Genomic DNA, 21,249 nt, shown 5'->3' on the forward strand with positions numbered 1-21,249 from the left:
CAGCCCTGTTTTTTTTTTTAAAGATTTTATTTATTCATGAGAGACAGAGAAAGAGAGAGAGAGGCAGAGACATAGGCAGAGGTAGAAGCAGGCTCCCTGAAATAAACCTGGTGCAGGACTCAATCCCAGACCCCAAGATCACACTCTGAGCCAAAGGCAGACACTTTACCACTGAGCCACCCGGGCGTCCCTATTCCCCTTATTTTCAATGGAGCACACTCCACTATCTTTATTTGTCTTCAAATCTATAATCTCTCTGGTTCATTTTCATTTACTTGTTTTTTAGTCTACTTTAAAAACTTTTTTACTAATAAGTAACATACAGAAATGCACAAATGATAAGCATATAGTTCAATGAACTTTCACAAGCAGAACCGGCCATATCATAAGCATCTGGATCACTCTCTGGTTCATTTTTTACAAATAATAAACCTTTTTGCTGGGGTGACATATGTGAGGAACTTAGAACAGTCCATAGTATATTGTGAGTGCTTTTGCTAGTTCTAGCTAGTATTATTCAGTTACCTGTCAACCTGCTTTCCATTCTCACAAGTTAAGCTTTCATGTAACATTTATCTCTTAGTTTCATGGAAGATGGAGTCTACATTCTGTTTTTATTTTCCTTATTGTTTACAGGTGATTTCTGTACTTCACTCCTTACAAAATTTTTATTTTTTATATAGTCTTGTCTGTCAATGGATAGCGAAAAGGTACCAGATAAAAACCAGCAGCTATTCCTTATAAAAATTCTGAGTACAGGGGCACCTGAATGGCTCAATCAGTTAAGCATCTGCCTTTGGCTCAGGTTGTATTCCTGGGGTCCTGGGATTGAGCCCTGCATCGGCAGGGAACCTGCTTCTTCCTCTCCCTCTGCCCTTCTTCCCTGTTCAGGTCAGGCTCTCTGTCTCTCTCAAATAAAATCTTTAAAAAGTTCTAAGTACAAAAGAATAGAAGACAACTTTCTAAATATAGGAAAGAGTTTCAAAAGCCATGTGCCAGCATCATGATCAAGTTCTATCAATTTCAGGAATAAGGTACAGATGTCCTCTATAGTTTTTTGAAGGTTCTAAAATGTAATAAACCAAGAAAATGAAATAAGTTGTATAAATCTAAAAGGAAAAAAGGAAAAAAAAGGATAATTATTTACAGATGATATGATGATATGCATTGAGAATCCAAGAAATGGGGCAGCCCAGGTGGCTCAGCGGTTTAGCGCCGCCTTCAGCCCAGGGTGTGATCCTGGAGACCCGGGATTGAGTCCCACGTCGGGCTCTCTGCATGGAGCCTGCTTCTCCCTCTGCCTCCCTCTCTCTCTCTCTCTCTCTCTGTGTGTCTCTCATGAATAAATAAAATCTTAAAAAAAAAAGAATCCAAGAAATGCAATTTAAACACTATTAAAACTGAGAAGGCTATATAGTGGACATCTGCTGTTTTGATTTGCCCAGCATTCTTTCTTCCCTGCTTCTAGTAGTAGCACTCCTTTTCATTTGGAGAGCTGTTTCTCTTTCACTGTCCTTTCAATATAGTACTGGTGGGACAGGTAATGATAGTAACTTGCCCCATTGCACCCTCCACAGACCTAGCTCTGCACCTAACCCAGGATGGGCTAATCATAATATCAAACTCTGCTGGACACAATGGCAGCTCCAAAGGGTAGGCATGTGTCCTAGGCCAGAGATATAAGACCTTCCTTGGAATAATACAAATCAGAGGTAAAGAGGTAGCTTTTTCCTTTCTTTGGACATTAAACTGTAAGGATGTGACCCCAAAGCAGTTGGTAACCATGTCTCTATCATGTGAAGGAGTCTTAGAGAATGAGGCAATACAGAAAAGAGAGGTGGAGAGATGACTGAGTTTTATGTTTTTGCTTTTGGTTCCAATCAGGCCCCTGTTAGGCGAGTGGGGTTTCCCATGAAAGGATTGGTCAGATCTGCTGTCAATCAATCATCCTTGAAAACCGTTAAAAGCACCAGAACTCAAGCTTCAGTGGGCAGCACTTTCTTAGGAAAAAGCCCGCGAATTGCTAGCATGCCTAACGGTCTTCGGTGGTCAGTTGTTGTCCGCATTCCTAGCCGTTGGTTTTCTGATGTTAACAGAACGCTGGTAACCACAACAAATCCTGTTGGTCTTGGGGCAGTGCGTTAAAAGCTCCTTAGAGATTATGGAAAGAGGAGGGTATCCTTTAGGAGTTTACTGGCTGTGTGCCTGACTTGGAGCCAAGAGACTTTAAGCCAAGGCTCATCTCTGGCCACTTTAAATTATTTTGTGGTATACTTCTTTTCGTTATTCTCAGACGTTTAAAAGAGATATGTTGCTATAGAAGTTATAGCTTTTATTCACTGGTGATATGGGTAAGTTAGGCAAAAGCATGTCAGAGCCATAGTTACCTGCAGAGAAAATTCTCAGCCAGGTGGTGACCACGGCGTGGAAGAGGGATCCCAACAACCATGGCTCTGTAGTCTGATGAAGAGGCCAATATAGAAGATAGAGACCTGGTTTGGATCATAGTGAGATTGGACTTTGAGACCCTCTGAAATAGCTGGAGGACCCCTTGACCAGGGTCTGTTTGTTGGCCTGGAATCCCCCCCGGGTGGGTGTGGGAGTGGGGTGGGGGGGCACGAGCCATAGTAATTTAAAAGGGCATGGCAGATTTCCAATTTTAGATGTTAGTCTGAACAATTGTGCTTTTTCTCCCAAGTTAGCATTAAATGAAAGAAGAAAACTAAATATTAGACCCGAAACCATAAGGGATAACCGGGAAGGGTGTGATGAGCCAGCCAAAATTGTGAGTATTTTCTTGAAGATATGAAATAGGATGCAATTGATTGAGACCAGAGTCAATGGATCCAGAAAACTAGAGATATGGGAGAGAACTGCTGTTAACCTGAATTCTCTATTTTCTAATGTAGTCCTCCAAAGATGGACCATGTCACAGCCCTCTGAATCAGGGAATGGAAGAGATGATGCAGCCATCTCAGAAGATAATGGTGAGTAAATAAACTAGTAAAAGTCAAATGAGGTGAGGTATCTAACTCTTGATCTCATCTCAGGTCTTGATCTCACAGTTATGAGTTCAAGCCCCACATTAGGCTCCACACTGTTTTGGAGCCTACTTAAAAAAATAGTAACAATAGGGGCAGTCTGGGTGGCTCAGCGGTTTAGCGCAGCCTTCAGCCCAGGCCATGATCCTGGAGACCCCGATCGAGTCCACGTCAGATTCCCTGCATGGAGCCTGCTTCTCCCTCTGCCTGTGTCTCTGTCTCTGTGTCTCTCATGAATAAATAAATAAAATCTTTAAAGAAAAAAATAATAACAATAAAAATTAAAAACTATTATACAATTTTAATACATACAGAAGAATATGTGTGACATATAATTTATAGAGCATAGTAAGAAAACAAACACCCAGGAATCCATCACCAAACTAAGAACTAGAACATTTAACAATGCTTTTGAATCTACCTAAGTTCTCCCCTTTGCTTCCCCCAGAGCAATCCCCTACCCTGGATTTTGTTTTGTTTTTTTCCCTTCTATATTTTCTATCCATTGTTTTCCTTAATTTTGAGCTTTACAAAAAAAAATTATCAATTGCATATATTCTGTAATTATTGCCTTTTTCGTGTAACATTAATTTTGTGATTTATGCATATAGCTGTAATTAATTTTTCACTGTCGTGTAGTATTTCTTTGTGCAAATATACTCCCATTTAGTCATTCTATTAAAGAATATTCTCGGGGATCCCTGGGTGGCGCAGCGGTTTGGCGCCTGCCTTTGGCCCAGGGCGTGATCCTGGAGACCCGGGATCGAATCCCACATCGGGCTCCCGGTGCATGGAGCCTGCTTCTCCCTCTGCCTATGTCTCTGCCTCTCTCTCTCTCTCTGTCTCTGTGACTATCATAAATAAATAAAAATTAAAAAAAAATTTTTAAAGAATATTCTCTTGTCATGTTTTGAGGTCCATATCAAAGTTGATACAGACTAGGAACAGAAAATCTGTAGCATGTTTTGAATCACTTCCTCCCTTAGGCCACCACTAAACAGTCTCCATATATCTATTATTAGTACTTAGTATATTCAAGGGCAAAGGTCAGAAATTTATTTTTTCTGTAAACGATTACATAGGAAATATTTTAGGCTCTTGCTGGCCATATGGCCTGTCCCAACTATTGAACTCTGTTGTTTTAGCACAGAAGCAGCCACAAAAAATATGTAGATGAATGAGTATGGCAGTATTCCAATAAAACTTTCTTATTTTTAAAAGAAGATTTATTTATTTCAGTGAGAGAGTGCACACGTGCAGCGGGGAGGGGCAAAGGGAGAGGGAAACTCAAGCAGACTGCACTGAGCATGGAGCCCAACATGAGGCCTTATATCACTACCCTGAGATCAAACCCGAACTGAAACCAAGAGTCAGACGCTGAACAACTGCACCACCCAGGCACTCCCCCACCCCAATAAAACTTTATTTTTTTTCCAATAAAACTTTATTTATAAAAATAGGCAGCTGGCTGGGTTCATTCAACTGACTGCCCTTTCCCAAACTCTGCTTTAGTTTATCTGGTTCCTGTAGCATTGTCCAGTATTGTGGTCACATGTGCACAAGTATTATCTCACTTCTTTCTCATTACCTTATTTCCCATGCTTATCTCTCCTCATGCCCACCCCTCCACCCCCCCCCCCCAGTTCCTGAACTAGTGGCTCAAAGTAAGAATTATCAGTAGCTACCACTCCAACAGCAAGTAGGGGTAAGTCAGGCCTGGTGCTAAGAGGCCTAGGAATTACTGTACCAGATTTTAGACAGAGATGCTGCCTTGATTTCCCTCAATACTCTAGGGGTTTTGGTTAGGACAAACTATTCCCTGAGAACGAGTTTCCTTGAAGATAGTAAGTATGTCTTAGTCTTTCTCACCTTCAGGATTTAAACCTGCGCCCTGTTTTCCTTCTTTGGGCCCCTTGCCCCCTCCCACTCTTCTTGCCTGGCTAATTCCCACTTACCCTCACAGATTTAAATTGAATTACTTTCTCTGGAAGCTATTATTTTCTCTGGAAGCTTTTTGTAACTCCCCACCTCCACCTTTTCTCTACTCCACCCCACCTTCCTAGGCTGTGCAGGTGTCTCTCTGTGTTGCTACAGCAGCTTTTATCACTCTGTCCTCTAATTGTCTGCCTCACCCACTAGGCCAATTGGGAACTGTTTGAGGGCAAGGGTTGTCTTTGTATACTCAGGGACTGGATCATAAGAGGTCCTCAGGCAAGGCTTGTTTAGTGTTTGTCAGGATTTGGCTAGGAGAGGGAGCTGGTTTCTACCTCTGGTGAAGATCAGCCGTTGATTGAGGGTCCAGCCAAAGAATGGACTAATTCTGATTCTCTAAAACCAAATTGTTGTCTCCTTGAATGTGCATTGCTTGCTGCCGCGTCCTGCCTGAACTGAATCCAAGCTTGGTCTCCTATTAGGCACTATGATTTGGCTCATCACAATAAAGGAGTAGTTTTTTTATTTCTTTTTTTTCCCTCTTGGTGAGTGGGGCTCTGAAAGTCTTTTCCTAACTTATCTATTACTTGAGACAATTTTGTGGCATGTCTTCTGCTTAAACTGGAAATTATGAGAAATACCATATTTGAGTTTAGAGAAAAAGTGGGTTTGGTTTATGTCTGTGGGCTTCATGTTTTTGGCAAGTCATTTTAACCTCCTTCCCTGAGCCTGTTTCTCATCTGTAAAATGGGGATGGCACCTGACCTATCTCATAGTGTGGTTATGAGGATAAAATAAGATTGTATGTGAAAGTGTTTTGAAAAACTATAAAATCAACCACAAATGGAATTTTGTATTAGTTCTGTATTCCCTTATGACATCTAGCACCATGCCTTGCCCAGAGTAGTTGCTCAATACATTTTTGTTGAGTGACCAAATGAATTGGCAAGAAAAATAATGCTATTGGTGGGAATAAAGGACATTTAATGGAATCAGGAAAAACAGATCACTTGACAATAGAAACATCCATATGGTGACTAATTCAGAGTTGGGCATTTATGTATAGCCCCAAATCTACATTCCTGATGTCTGGTCTTTGTTTTGCTTATAAAAATATTTAAATTTCTCTGAATAAGCTTTTGGCTGCTGAGATAAACTTAACCAGATCTTAAATATGCAGCCATCACAAAGTAGGATTGGCCCCAGGCAATACTGTGAAGTCAGCAAGAGGTACTCTCAGAACTCTTTCCTCCCTTGATGTAACTTTACCCCCCTACCACACCCCCCATTGCAATGCCTAGTCCTAGTTCTGTTTACCTCCAGGCACTTAGGACTTTTGTATTATCCTTTGTTCCCAAGAAGCATTCACCTTAAAGGGTCAGGAACTGAGTCTCTCTGGCTAATTTGCATTTGAAAAAAGGATTCCTAGAGAAGGAGACTATTTTTATCAAAAGGAATGAATAAATAATTGTGAAATTTCAGGCTTTAAAGAGTACAAGGGCTTATCAGCCTCATTCAAATCTTGATGGTACTTAGTTCATCTACAGCTGTGGTCTCAATCTTGAAGGTAAGTAGATTCACCCTGAGAGCTTCTTAGAAATAATGGTAATGGAGTCACTACTCACAGAGATTCCAATTCAGTTGGACTAGTTTGAAACCTGGGCAAAGGTGTTTTTTTTTTTCTTCTAAGTCCCCAGGTAATTCTGTTGTTTATTTGGAGTTGGGAGCCACTGATTTAAACCTAAAACGGCCTTGCTTTTGAGAAAAAGAAAAGCTGAATGCCATTGGAAGATCAAATCTTAAAGCAGGGTGGGAGGGACAGTGAGAGTCATTGATAAAGTGAAGGGAAGGTTAAAAATAGGTCCAGCAACTCCACAATAAGCAAGTGCTTGGCAGCACCAAAGAAAGAAATCTGTGGCTGATCCATTCCCTCAAACTAAACCCCAAGGGAAAATGGCCTGGCCCTAACTCTTAGTCCTTAAATCTGCTTTCCAGATGGTTCACAGGTATGACTGTAGGTGAAACCTCTGAGCTAAGGGGTTAAATCCTCAAATGTTTGATGTACCCAAGTCAGTAAGCCTTCAGTTAATGAGATAATTTTATGTAGAGGATAAATGATTTTATGTAAAATATGAGATCTGTGTTATTTATTTACATTGTACTGAGCACCAGGTTTAGCATTTGTTGTCAAGTTTCTTGCCTTAAACTCTAAGGTGGGCAGAGGGTGAATTCACATTGTATAGTTGGATCATCTTTGCATAAGTTTGATCTCAGTCATCCCTAGCAGCCCCTTGCTGTTGATAGCATCACAGAGCTCTTACTATGATGTAATGTTGGCTACTTCACCACAGCTTGGCTTGCCTTCTCCGTGTTTCCCTGCTTCAAAGATGGTCCTTCAAAAAGGCAGATAGGGAACATGGACTACCTTTTACCCACCAATTGTGTTTTCTAGACACATTCCTAAACAATGCTTGCCGCAGAAACATTTTTCGTATTCTTCTGAACAAGCAGTATCTCCTATATGGAAGGAAAATCCCACCCGTGGATGACAAGTCTTCTGTGAGCCTGAGTATCTGTCCACAGACAAGCCCCTGCTCTGAAATGTCTGAAGATGACTCAAAACCAAGCACCTTGGAGAATCCCCGTGATCAAAAAAGGGAAAAAGGTCATATTCTTTTTTAGAGACATAACTGCTGAAATAGGGGAATGGACATTAGAAAAACTAGTCCTGTCTTTGTGTTTCTTCCTTTATGCGTATATTTACCTGTATAAGTAGCTACAGATTTATTTGCTTGATTAAAAGAATACCAATAATAACTATACTTCATCTGGCAGCACTGTAAAGTTTAATTAATGTTTCTAAGGTATGAGTTGAACTCACAAGATGAAAGACTCTATATATGGAATATATATGTGTTAAGTGCCCAATCTGGTTTAGTCTGATAATGGCCATAATTGTATGGTGTCCTACACTACATGTCTTGACTATTGTGGTTCCAGTGAGTTCAACCTTGAGAAATGTATTTTAATGTTGAAAATGTGTTTAACGTTGGTTGGCAAATGTTTGGATGTATATAATGTATATGGTTATGTCTTAATTAGCTCATTTATTTGATTCTTGATGTAAAAGAAAGATATTTTACAAAGAAACATGGAAGGTTTTTCTTCTTTTTAAATTGGTCCAAGAAGACACAAAGTTCTGGCCCTCACACATCATATAGTAGTATCTAAGTTGGTTTGTGCCACAAAATCTAAATGTTAAATAAAAAGATCATTATTGGGTCACCTCGGTGGTTCAGTGGTTGACCATCTGGCTTTGGCTCAGGTCATAATCTTGGAGTCCTGGGATCAGGTCCCACATCAGGCTCTGGGGGAGGGGGCTGCTTCTCCCTCTGCCTGTGTCTCTGCCTCTCTCTCTGTCTCTCACGAATAAGTAAATAAGATATTAAAAAAATAAAAATATCATTATTAAAATTACATATCCATATTAAGATGTACTAAATATATGAGGACTGACCTGGCACAAAATAAAATAAGATTGTTACGATATCAAAAGGAAGATTACTATTAGTCACCAAGATAAAAAAGAAAAATATTTTTCCACAAAACTCATTTAAGGATATTTCATGGAAAACTTAAATAGTAAGTTAGACTACTAGGTCATTCAAAGTGAACTATGCTCAAGAGCCAAGGATTATGCTTTTAGAGCTAACACGTAACTTGGAAGAGTGAAGGGCTTAGATAATCATGTCAGATTGGGAGCTATTATTATTAGAATGTAGTTGAATATTAACAAGACTCAGCTATGCTTTATGTTAGTCTAAATGTTTATCTTTGAATTGCAAAAGTAGTTTTCTGCCTTTATGTCCATTCCCTTTCAGTTGTACTAATATTTATAATTTTTAAAATAGCTAGCACTTTCATATAACCTTTAAGAAATACAATTACATGAATTAGAACAAGCCCCATTTTTTCAGTCTTGAAAAATCTTTGGTTAGAATGCAAATCCTTCTAGAAAAGGTATCAATTCGAGCCATTATCACCTGGCCCATCCACATACCCTTCTAAGGAATAGAACTACACAAAGTAGACAAACCTTGTTCATTAAATCTGGAAAATTAGTCAGTTAATCCTCTTCTGTAAAGACACAGCATTATTTTATTCTCATTCAAATGACGATATTCAATTCAGTATTTACTCTGCATTTACAGTTACTCAGCGTCCTGTGAAGTATGAGACACATAAAGGAAAGTTTACTGCTTCAGCATACCTTCCTTGGCTTTAAGAGTTTACAGTTTTAGGCAGCAGGAACAAAATGGGACTTTCAAAACGGAGAGGAGTCCATCTTCCCTACTTTTCAGCCTCTCTTACAGTTCTCTGTGGCCCTGGGGCCTAAGTTCCATTAGAGCCTTAGCCAATTGTAATCAAATAGCATATTCACTTTTATTTTTCTTGTATAAAACTATGTGTTAGCCACAGCTGGAGTCTGGGTCCTCTGCACAGAGACTCTGGTGTGGGTCTTTACAAGATGGTCAGTGAATTCCTCATAGGGAGACTTGGTGAACACAGTCTCTTTCCAGAGATCAGGGGTGAGATAGGTGTAGGTCTTGGAGATCGTATCAAGAGTAGCCTTGGCAAAGTTCCCCAGGCTGGCAGTGCAATCCCTGGTGGAAGTGTAGCAGTCGTCAATACCAGCCATCATCAGTAGCTTCTTGGGCACAGGGGCTGAGACCATGCCAGTGCCTCTGGGGGGCAGGGATGAGACACACCAGCACAGAACCACAGTGACCAGTCACCTTGCATGGGACAGTGTTGGGCTTGCCGATCTTGTTCCCCCAGTAGCCTTGCCGCAGGGGGACAATGGAAAGCTTGGCCAGGATGATGGCCTCACGGATGGCAGTGGCTACCTCCTTAGAGCACTTGACGCCCAGACCGAAGTGTCCGTTGTAATCTCCGATGGCAACAAATGCCGTGAACCTGGTCCGCTGGCCAGCACAGGTCTGCTTTTGCACAGGCATGATTTTCAAAACCTCATCCTTGAGGGATGCCCCCCAAAGACGTCAATGATCTCAGATTCCTTGATGGGCAGAGAAAAGAGAGGGATCTCCTCCAGGGACTTGATCTTCATGTCCTTGACTAGGCGGCCCAGCTCGGTGACGGGGATCCACTCCTAGTCCTCCGACTTGCCTCCGCGAGCTCCGCGACCTCGGCCCGGCCCGACCGTGGCCACGGCCCGGATGCCGCTGGCGAAGCCTCCGCGGAAGCCTCCACGGCCTCCCATTCTGGGCCTTCTGGGCCTTCTGGGCCTCCCGGGCCTCCGCGGCACCGGCGTCATCCGCCATTTGGTGTTCTCCCGGAGAAGAAGGTGGATTTGCTCAAGGTGGATTTGCTATTTAACCGAAGACTTTTGAAGATCTAAAATTTTAAAAATAAATACATAAACAAAAAGTGGGCTTGTATAAGCAGCTACAAAATGGATCTATTCTTAGAGTTCTGATTTGTCTCTCTCAAACTATTCAATACAAACTGCTTTTACACTACCCATCACCTTGTTACTCCCCTGCTTTTTTTTTCTCCCCTGCTTTTAAAAGCCCAGCTTGCTCCCTCCTCTCCTTGCTGTCTACCCTAGGCTGCAAGGTAGAGCAGACCTTTGGCTTTGTGCACCAGAGGAGGGAAGGAGAAATTCTCCTTCTACCCTTCAAGGTCTTCCTGCTGGATTAAGAATTAAAGACAGATTAATAGGAGAAAAAAACCCAAAGTTTTATTATGTAGGCACAGAGGCCCAATTATGAAATTGAGACCTCAAGAAATGAACAAGACAGGCAGTTTTTATACATTTTAGACAATGAAACAAATTTGTGAGGCATTGACAGGATAAAGAAAACAAGTGTTTGGGAGTTTTAACTAGGGAATTCGAAGCAGGATTTAAGTTGAGGTAGATTAGAAAAATGTTTCTGCATCTTTCTTGGCTTTAAAGTCTCTATCTCGGGATCCCTGGGTGGCGCAGCGGTTTGGCGCCTGCCTTTGGCCCAGGGCGCGATCCTGGAGACCCGGGATCGAATCCCACATCAGGCTCCCGGTGCATGGAGCCTGCTTCTCCCTCTGCCTATGTCTCTGCCTCTCTCTGTGACTATCATAAATAAATAAAAATTAAAAAAAAATAAAGTATCTATCTCTGGTAATAAGGATGTCTTTTTACATCTTAGTACAGGGAGGATATTTTTCTTATAGGAGATTTGTTTCCTGCTTTCAGAGGGACAGCAGTGGGTCTGCATGTCCTTTCACCAGTTGCTTCCCAAGTAGCTTCAATTCAAAATAATCAGTATGCCATTGTATTACATTTTGGGCAACCTGCCTTTGGCGCCCTACCCAGACACTTTTGAGCCTCATTTTATTTCTTTTAAAAAAATATTTAATTTATTTATTCATGAGAGCCACAGAGAGGCAGAGACATAGGCAGAGGAAGAAGCAGGCTCCATGCACAGACCGATGTGGAACTCGATCCCAGGACTGCAGGATCATGCCCTGAGCTGAAGGCCCATGCTCAACTGCTGAGCCACCCAGGCCTTCCAGAATCTCATTTTCCTTACTTCCAACCAGACATCTTACTAACTTCACTGCACTTTCCATAGTTCCATAAACAGGCCAGGACCTTTCACAACTGCCTGCTAAGCCCATTTCCACTATCCAGAATGCCTTTCACTTTTTCCCCTCTTGTCGTTTTGGCAGTGCCCACTTTGGGACCCAGCATAAACAATTCCTCTGTGAAACTATTCCAAAATTCGTCCTAATCCCTTGGTTCACCTGTTTCCAGAGCACTTTATACATTTGTTATAGAACTGTTATGGAAATTCATTTTGAAAATGTCTTTGTCGGGGAATCCCTGGGTGGCTCAGCGGTTTGGCGCCTGCCTTTGGCCCGGGGCGTGATCCTGGAGTCCCGGGATTGGGTCCCGTGTAGGGCTCCCTGCATGGAGCCTGCTTCTCCCTCTGCCTGTGTCTCTGCCTCTCTCTCTCTATGTCTATCATGAATAAATAAATAAATAAATCTTAAAAAAAAAGAAAATGTCTTCCTCTACTGGTTTCTCAATGGCAGGGCCCTGGTATAGTGTGTGGCATAAAGTCTTTCAGTACATACTTACTGAATGTTTCTGCAGTTAGAACGATAAACAGGTTGGCAGATCTTGTTTTATTTGACATTGTGCTGCCCCCCATGTCCTCAGGTTAAATAAAAACTCCTAGCAGGAAATGTACAAGGTTTATTGTTACTAACTTAACCAAATTTAGAGGTTTGTTCTTACAAGTAATCCATTTTGAAATTTGGGCTTGTGGAATACATTGTTAGAAACCATTGATTTTTGTGAACATCATTCTCCTCAAATGTGTTCTTCAAAACAGTGTATGAGCTGAGATTTGGTAAAAGTAGCTATGTTTAGTCTGTAAATTACTGGATTGACAACGGAGGAGATCAGGGTTGGGCTTGGTCCTGGGAACTGTGTTGTGTGTGTGTGTGTGTGGGGGTGTGTGTGTTAGTTACCTTCCTGTTTCTTGGGCCTTATAATGCACCCTCAACTCTGGCCAGCCATCTTAGAAAAATGCTCCTGTTAGGAAGGTCAAAAGATTTGTAGCTACATTACTCAGAAAGGTACCAAAATTCAGGTCCTTTTCATATTGGGTTAGGGGCGTCCTTGACATAAGATAAACAATGCATAGGTCAATCGAAGCAAAAACTCATTTTCTCTCTAAGATCTTTTTCTTTTCCTTTCCTATTTTAACATCATGACATTCCTGCTTGGCAGCAGGCATAATGCTATGATTATGTTTTCCTCCATTTCGGGTCACTCCCCTTGCCTTGCAACCCCTCCTTATTCCTTTATCTCTTTCAAAGTTTCCATTCTCCGCTCCCTAACTTTTTATTCCCTCCCTTCTTCTCTTCCTCCTCCTCCTTTTTCCCAGCTAGCTCACCCCGCCCCTCACCGTCACCACCTTCCCTCCCCTTCAGGCTCCTTCCCGCTGCTTCTCCCGCCACCTTCCCCCCACCCCGCCCGCCTCGCGTTCAGAAAGCTCCAATCAGCAACTCGGGAGGTGTCTCAAAAGCCCGCCCCCTCCTCCCTTTCCACTTCTCTTCCCCCCCTTTCTCCCTCCCCCATCCCCCCCCACTCAAGTCCTGCGGACCTGGGGGCTTCGGGACCTGGGCGCTATGAAAAGTGTCTGCCCAGTCACTTCCGGTAAGGGCGCTGCAGCGCGAAGCTCCCCGCGGGACCGTTAAGGAGGGGGTGGCAGTTACTGGCGGGCCAGGGAAGAAGAGTGCTGCCAGGGAGAGGGAGCGGGAGGGGGGGCAGCGAGAGCGAGAGAAGGAGCACGACCGTCTGGGGCGCCTTAGCCGCCGCTTTCCCGCCGCCTCCCTCCCAGCCAGCTCCCCCGCCCCCCGGGCGCCTGCAGTGCTTCTCTCCACCCCCCACTCCCGGGGACAGACGCCGCCCCTCCCTCGCCGCCGCGTGACCGGAAGTGGCGCCATCTTTAGCCTCTTGTGCTATTGACAATAACAAGCCCTGGTTCTCTCCCCCTCCCCCTTCCCCCTCCCCCCAACCACGGCATCTCCCCTCCCAGAGAGAGGGAGAAAAGGAGGAGGAGCTGCAGCCTCACAGACTCACTGAGTCGCTCCTGCAGAAAGGGGGGAGAGAGACCGAAAAGCAGGGGAGGGGGACGGCACGGCCGTTTACCTGTCTGCCTCCTCATTCGCTCTCCCCCCTCGTTCTGCTCACTCCTGGTGTCAGCCTATCCGCCTTCCCAAACCCTCCCATTCCCCCGGTGTAGCCCCCCCTTCACTTTCCTTCTCGTCCTCTGTGTTTCTCCTCTCTTTCTTCCCTTCCCCCCTCTAGCATTGCCACCTTCTCTCCTACACGCACGCAGGCATATAAACGTAGGTTTTTGATGCTCCTCTGCCTGTTGACCCCGCTATTTTCATGTTTCCAACAGGTTTTTCTTCCCCCAATCCCTCAGCTGCTGCTGCTGCTCAGGAGGTCAGATCTGCCACTGATGGTAATACCAGCACCACTCCGCCCACCTCTGCCAAGAAGAGAAAGTTAAACAGCAGCAGCAGTAGCAGCAGTAACAGTAGTAACGAGAGAGAAGACTTTGATTCCACCTCTTCCTCCTCATCCACTCCTCCTTTACAACCCAGGGATTCGGCATCCCCTTCAACCTCGTCCTTCTGCCTGGGGGTTTCAGTGGCTACTTCCAGCCACGTACCGATACAGAAGAAGCTGCGTTTTGAAGACACCCTGGAGTTTGTAGGGTTTGATGCGAAGATGGCTGAGGAATCCTCCTCCTCTTCCTCCTCATCTTCACCAACTGCTGCAACATCTCAGCAGCAGCAACTTAAAAATAAGAGTATATTAATCTCTTCTGTGGCTTCGGTGCATCACGCAAACGGCCTAGCCAAATCTTCTACCACCACTTCTAGCTTTGCTAACAGCAAGCCTGGGTCTGCTAAGAAGTTAGTGATCAAGAACTTTAAAGGTAACCAAGGCCAAAATCCATAATCACTGACTAAGGATTTGACACTTGAGCGGTCACGTGCTCTATTTATGTTAATATATTAAACAGTATAGAGGTGGCCTAATGTTTTATGCATAATCAATGAGGTGGAGGGAGGTCCTTTTTTGGGTGGAGGGTTCATTTTCCGGGGGTGGTTAGTATTCTTGTGCTGAAGCATACACCGGCGTGTTTCTGTGCAGTATTTGATGTCTGGCTCAGTTTAATCTGTTACTCAGTGTAACATTGCCAGTCGGTATGATTGATCTGGATTATACAGGTGAGAAATTTGTATTCTAAGGAGGTTTATTTGTTTCAGGTGCATAGTGAGCTTTGGCACTGCTGGGATTTTTATTTTTATGCTTCAGTAGGCCACATTCTCTAGTCCCTAGAAATGCAGGTAGCATTGGTGATCTTTTCATGCTCAAAGATGATTTATAGTTAGATTTATAATGTTGGATACTATATTCTTGAAACTCTTTGTGGAAGCAGTTTTGGAGAAAAATATTTATGATCTCTGCATATCTTTCCAAAGATAGGGTTTGGAAGTGAAAAATACTGTATACACAAAAGTAGTAACTCTGTGTACCACTAGTCTAAAGATAGGAACAATTACTACATCTATTTTTTTTTTCACTAAAATGGGCTTTAAAGTACTGACCTGCAGCTTTTAGGAAAATTTGTTCATTTCATGTTTGAGATATGTGATTAAGAGTATTATGAGTGCATTGATGCATATAAAATCAACAATTTTTAAAAACATAATTGAAATGAATTACTTTTTTTCTGTTGACTGTATTTGTTTTTCTGACTTAAGTTTTTCGACATCCTTAACTGGCAGGTAATAGATGCTAAGATGTTTATTAAATAGAAAAGTAAATGAATGAACTGAAGTAGTATTTACCAGATAAGTGTCTTGTGGCTAAATATCAGTATTGAGAAAATTAGATTCTCAGTGCTTGTGTTTTCAACATTAGTGTGGAAATCAGAAATATGCTCTATTTTGTCTAGAGCAGAGGGTTATAGTGTTTATTTTTAACCTTTTTTTCCTGTCACTCCTCTCCCATCCCCAGGTTCTTAAGAGTGTTGTAATCTTTCTGATTTAATAGTAGACCTTTCTGAAGTAAATGTGAATTGTAATTGACTAATATGTTCACTGTTCCAAAGTATATCAATTTAACAGTCAAGGATTTTTAAAGAGAGGAGTTATGATCCTAATTTCATTTGCATACTGGTTTCTGAGATTTTGTTTGGGTTTTTTCTTTCCCTCTTAAACTAAAAACATATCCTTAAGGCATTAGGATATTTTAATTTAAAAAATACTCATTGCTGGTCAATGAAGTTTAAAGCCTGGCTTAAGGTAGTCCTGTCCATTCTGAAAATGCTACAGAGGTTCTGGAGTCATTTGGATGTTTTAATTTTTTTAAATTTTACTCTGCTCATGGATGTAGTTTAAATTAAAATCTGAGTTAAGATGTTTCTCTTCATTTGTAGATGGTGCATAAATGTGGGGGTCAAACAGAGTTGGGTTAGAATCTCAGTTTTGCCACTGATTAGCTTTAATGACCTTGGGCAAGCCTTACTAAATGAGTCTTCTAGCCTCAGTAGTTTTCTCCGTTGTAAGGTAGAGATAAATAATACCTTCCTTAGAGCATTGTTAGGGAGATTAAGATGTTTGTAAGGTACTGTGTGCACAGTGGATATTCAGAATTTTAAATCTTAGGTGCAAAATTCATGTTGACTGACTTAGGATTTACATGTGATGGAATAAGATCGGGACTGTTTTTATCTGTGATTTTTGAATTTTGATTTTTTAAAGCAATACAGTCAATTGAAAAAAAAACCTCTCACCTTTAATTTTAATAGGTGAGTCAAAATGACTTAAACAGTATTCTGGCATTTCAAATTTTATTCTTTATGCTAAGGCTAAAAAGCAGTAATTACTTTAATAATTAGATGTTGTGATTATAAAAATCACAATTTACCCTTGAAAAGCAATAATACTATTACTGTACTTTAGTGGAGCCTTCCATTACTATATCCTACATATTCTGATATCAACCTTGTACATATCACCTAGATAAGCCTAAATTACCAGAGAACTACACAGATGAAACATGGCAGAAGCTGAAAGAAGCAGTGGAAGCTATCCAGAATAGTACTTCAATTAAGTACAATTTAGAAGAACTCTACCAGGTATGTATTAATGTGGATAACCAGATTTGGCAAGCATAAATTGAAGTAGTATGTAAAATATGGATTTTACTTTGAAATGACTCCTTATGTAGACTTTTGGTTTCCTTCTAATGAAAATGTCTTGATTTATGTACTCTGCTTTATAATCAGACCACATATTCTGACATACTCTAACATTCTGACATAAACTATGAGTATAGTCATACTGGTATATATTGGGTTTACCTTGGACCCTTCTGACTGGGATTTATAGTGAGGAATACCTTGGTATTATCAAGGGTTTACCTATAATGGAATCATACAGCCTGGATCCCAAAGGTGTGATTTCTGATGACAAGTCATTCTGTTATGGTACTTATCCCTAAGTGGTGTTACTCACCTATAGGAAAGGCCTCAAGAAATGTAGATATTCTCTATATGCTTTATCCTCCCTCATTCATATTAGTAGCCTTTTGCCATTTCTTTTTCCTTTAAAAAAATACTTTATTCATGAGAGATACACAGAGAGAGGCAGAGGGAGAAACAGGCTCCTCTCAGGGAGCCCAATGTGGGACTCCTGGGTTGGGGATCATGCCCTGAGCCAAAGGCAGACACTCAATTGCTGAGCCACCCAGGCGTCCCTGCCATTTCTTCTTCTTGTTCTTCATGTTTGTTTTATTTTCTGGGCTACAAGATTGTCTTTAGCCAAAAAATCAGCAGATTATAGTACAGTGACTTGATCTGAGGTTCAGGTTTGTTTCTTTTGCTTTATAAATGGGTTTATACTTGAAGTATTCAGTTTAAATATACCATTAAGGGCAATTACTGATTTAGACTTCTTACTACCATGATTTTGCTCTACTGTATTTTTTAAAAGATTTTATTTATTTATTAGAGTGCACATGCACAAGCTGAGGGGGCGCAGGGAGAGAAAGAAGTAGACTCTCCGCTGAGTGGGAGCACGACATGGGAGCTCAATCCCAGGACCCTGAGATCTTGACCTGAACCGAAGGCAGTCACTTAACCAACTGAGCCATCCGGGGGCCCCTGCCCTACCGTACCGTATTTTTGACGCAACCACTTCAAGAAGTTACTTTGCATTATAGTGTAAGCAGTTTCATGTAGAAAAATACTTCAGAGTCCAATAGCTTGTGTATTTTTTAGAGAGCAAGTGCGTGCGCTAATGAGCAGTGGGGGGGAGCAGAGGGAGAGAGAATCTCAAGCGGTCTCTGCGCTGAGCATGGAGCCTGACTCTGGGTCCTGAGATTTCAGAACCCCAAGATCATGACCTGAGCCAAAAACTCAGGATATTTAACCAACTGTGCCACCGAGGTGCCCTGCTTGTTCTTTTCATATTGATAAGTACCTTGTAAGAAATTAAGTGGTTTGATTTATCAGAATTTGTAATTTTTATCTATTCATTTTAGTTGCAGAGATATTACGGTAATGGTTAAACCCTGTATTAGGAATCTGAAGACAGGGATCCCTGGGTGGCGCAGCGGTTTGGCGCCTGCCTTTGGCCCAGGGTGCGATCCTGGAGACCCGGGATCAAATCCCACATCGGGCTCCTGGTGCATGGAGCCTGCTTCTCCCTCTGCCTGTGTCTCTGCCCCTCTCTCTCTCTCTGTGACTATTATAAAGAAATAAAAATTAAAAAAAAACTGTAAGGAATCTGAAGACAGATTTGGGATCTTGTTTTGGTGGCTATTACCCTTGTGATCTTGAGCAAGAAACTAGACCTCCTTCAACTTCAGTTTCTTCCTTTGTAAAATAGGGGAAAGAATACTTGTCCTATCTACCTCAAAAACACTTTGAAATGCTATATTCTAGAAATATAAGATGATGTAGTAAAGCTCTTGCATAAGTCACAGTGTGGTTTTTTTTTACTTGTAATAAGTCAATTACGATCACCAGGTTCTGTTGCTGTGAAAATCTCAAGGAGTCAGTGCATGGAAAACACTCAGAACATGCCCAACACATAGTAATAATGTTACACAATATAATCATTATAACACTGTGTTAAGTAGTACAAAGCTATTAAGGATAAGCCCACCTTATTTGACTATGTTGGTATGTTACATATGAGGCTTCTGAGTTGTACAGTAATAAAAGTAGAATTATGGAATTAGAATTGGAAAGACCTTAAGAAATTGTGTAGTCCAGTAGCTTTTTTTCATATAGTGCAGGTGGCCCTCTACAAATCAGGTTTATCTTTTATATCTTTTCAGTATTATAGAAACCCTTTGTCAAGTAGAGTAGTAGTTATTATTCCTCTATTGATGAGGAAATCGAGTCTCAGGGATGTTAAATAACGTGCCCAGACTCAAACTGAGATGGCCAATTTTCAAGTCCAGTGCACATTCACTACTGTGTTGCTTCAATAATACACCACAGCACTTCAAGTGCCTCTATAGTGTAGTGTAAGAGACAAATAAATAGTTTTACTTTAGGGAAAAAAACTGTCACCAAATAAATTTTTTCATATGTGTGTGTGTATGTATGTATATGGTGATTATTTGGATACGTTTTATATTTATAGCATATTGGCTGTGATTGTTAATGAACCCTATTTACTTTACCTTGAATATTTTTATAGACTTTTGGGGTTCAAAAATATTTTCCTGATAAATTGATTCTGTTAAATTTCCTTTGTTTCAAGAGCTCATAGCTTGCATTTTTGTGTTTTTCATTTTATCTAATTCAGAGTTACCACCTGCTATTGTTCAGTTGTATTTCTTTAGCCTAAAAACAGTGTTATAACTGTTTACTCTCTATATTTTTTACAGTACTTTACTATTTTTGCTGAAGTAAATTCAAAAGTATTTGTTTCTAGCTCTTTTGTTGTTTTTGACCCTAATTTTATAAATGCTCCCTTTGGATTATTCTCAGAGAGTTTATTTTGAGAATTTCAAGTTCAAAAAAGGATAAAAAGATAAAGGGAGTAAAATTGTTTTGTACCATCTGGATTTCAGGTACTTGTTTAATTTTGACTGAAATGTAAATTAAAAGTACTCTTCCTTTTTTTAATGTTTTATTTTTTTAAAAGATTTTATTTGCACAGAGAGCATGTGTACAAGCAAGGAGAGCAGCAGGCAGAGTGAGAAGGGAGAAGCAGGCTCCCTGCTCAGCAGGGAACCCAATGTTGGGGCTCCATCCCTGGACCCTGAGATCACCTGGGATCATGACCTGAGCCGAAGACAGACACTTAACTGAGCCACTCAGGCACCCCTAAAAAGTACTCCTAAAGAGAGTGTAAGGGGAGAAATGGCAAAAAAAAAAAAAGTATTCTCATAAAATTGAGACGATAGAAGTATGTAGTATACCAAGCAAAAGTTCACCAAATCCCTCACTCCCCCATTGTAGCCTCTATCTCTGAAGTAAATGCTTATTTCACATGTGTCTGTGCAGAACTTTTGTCCGTGCATGTAAAACCATTAAGTTTTAAATCTAAAGCATGGAAGTCCCTAGTGTGGATTGCATGTACTGCCTCCCTAAAATTTTAATTTCTAGAAGAGAACACGTAGTTTTGAGTGCATTTGCAAGAAACAAATGTCTTTTAAAAGTGATTTAAATGAGGGATCCCTGGGTGGCGCAGTGGTTTGGCGCCTGCCTTTGGCCCAGGGCGTGATCCTGGAGACCCGGTACCGAATCCCGTGTCGGGCTCCCGGTGCATGGAGCCTGCTTCTCCCTCTGCCTATGTCTCTGCCTCTCTCTCTCTCTGTGACTATCATAAATAAAGATAGATAAATAAATAAATAAATAAATAATAAAAAAGTGATTTAAATGAGAATTGTACTTGAGCTTAAAAATTATCTTCCTGGACAACCTTGAAATCCTACAAGTGTGAGGCAGTGGTTAATGTTGTTTTGGTTTTGGGAGATTTTTTTTTGCTTGTTTTTGATTTTCTACAGATAGTATGGTTAAGTGCACTGATCTTTGAGTTCATCAGCTTGCTTAGATTAGAGATCTGCCACTCATAATAACTTTGGGCAAGTTACTTATCTAAGCTTTGTTTTCCCCATTTGTAAAATGGGAAGACTAATGTTACCTATATGGCAGGGCTGTTTAGCTGTAAAATACTGCAAAAAATTACTTATTACAATGTCTGCTATTTATTGGTGTCACCAGTGATGTTGATGATAATAAGAGTCTTTTAAAAAGATACTTTTATTTTAAGATTATACTTTATTATACAGCTCTAAAGCCACACGTTTTAAAATTCTAAATCCACATTGGGCCAGAACAGCCGGCTGATAAATAGATTACATTCCAAATATGTGTCAGTAGACACCATTAGCCAAATTGAAAAAAATAATAGAAAAAGAGAGGCACTCTCTAGGAACAGTGTCCTTTACATCTCAAGAATATGTCTTGTTTTTTACATGTGGTATCTTATAGTAGTTGGAATTTTTGGTATTTTAAGTAAAGGGATTATTTTCCTCATGTTCTCAGCCTTTGTATAAGTAGCTGTGGAGTGTTTTTATTTTTTATTTATTTTTATTTATTTTTAAAGATTTTATTTATTCATGAGAGACACACACAGAGAGAGAGGCAGAGACACAGCA

The 21,249-nt window shown here is 41.1% G+C and overlaps 1 protein-coding gene and 1 pseudogene across 7 annotated transcripts in view; one reads left to right on the top strand and one right to left on the bottom strand.

Annotated features, from left to right (window-relative positions):
• Positions 1 to 2,152: 2,152 nt before the first annotated feature.
• The window catches only part of CUL4B (cullin 4B), a 46,061-nt gene continuing 26,964 nt past the window's right edge, over positions 2,153 to 21,249 (top strand). Inside the window, exons 1-6 of one of the 7 annotated variants that reach the window (XM_077888639.1) lie at positions 2,153 to 2,560; positions 2,703 to 2,785; positions 2,910 to 2,987; positions 7,426 to 7,638; positions 13,952 to 14,494; positions 16,590 to 16,705. In XM_077888639.1, coding sequence (XP_077744765.1) covers positions 2,927 to 2,987; positions 7,426 to 7,638; positions 13,952 to 14,494; positions 16,590 to 16,705 — 933 coding nt within the window. In that variant the 5' untranslated portion in view covers positions 2,153 to 2,560; positions 2,703 to 2,785; positions 2,910 to 2,926. Of the gene's footprint in view, positions 2,561 to 2,702; positions 2,786 to 2,863; positions 2,988 to 7,425; positions 7,639 to 13,058; positions 13,201 to 13,951; positions 14,495 to 14,648; positions 14,790 to 16,589; positions 16,706 to 21,249 lie in introns of those variants that run through there. The other 6 variants (XR_013374810.1, XM_077888638.1, XM_077888642.1 and 3 more) reach the window with 6 other exon arrangements.
• Positions 5,941 to 10,315, bottom strand: LOC144308306 (small ribosomal subunit protein uS5 pseudogene; annotated as a pseudogene).

Source organism: Canis aureus, chromosome X, assembly GCF_053574225.1.
Source record: "Canis aureus isolate CA01 chromosome X, VMU_Caureus_v.1.0, whole genome shotgun sequence".
Taxonomy (NCBI): domain Eukaryota; kingdom Metazoa; phylum Chordata; class Mammalia; order Carnivora; family Canidae; genus Canis; species Canis aureus.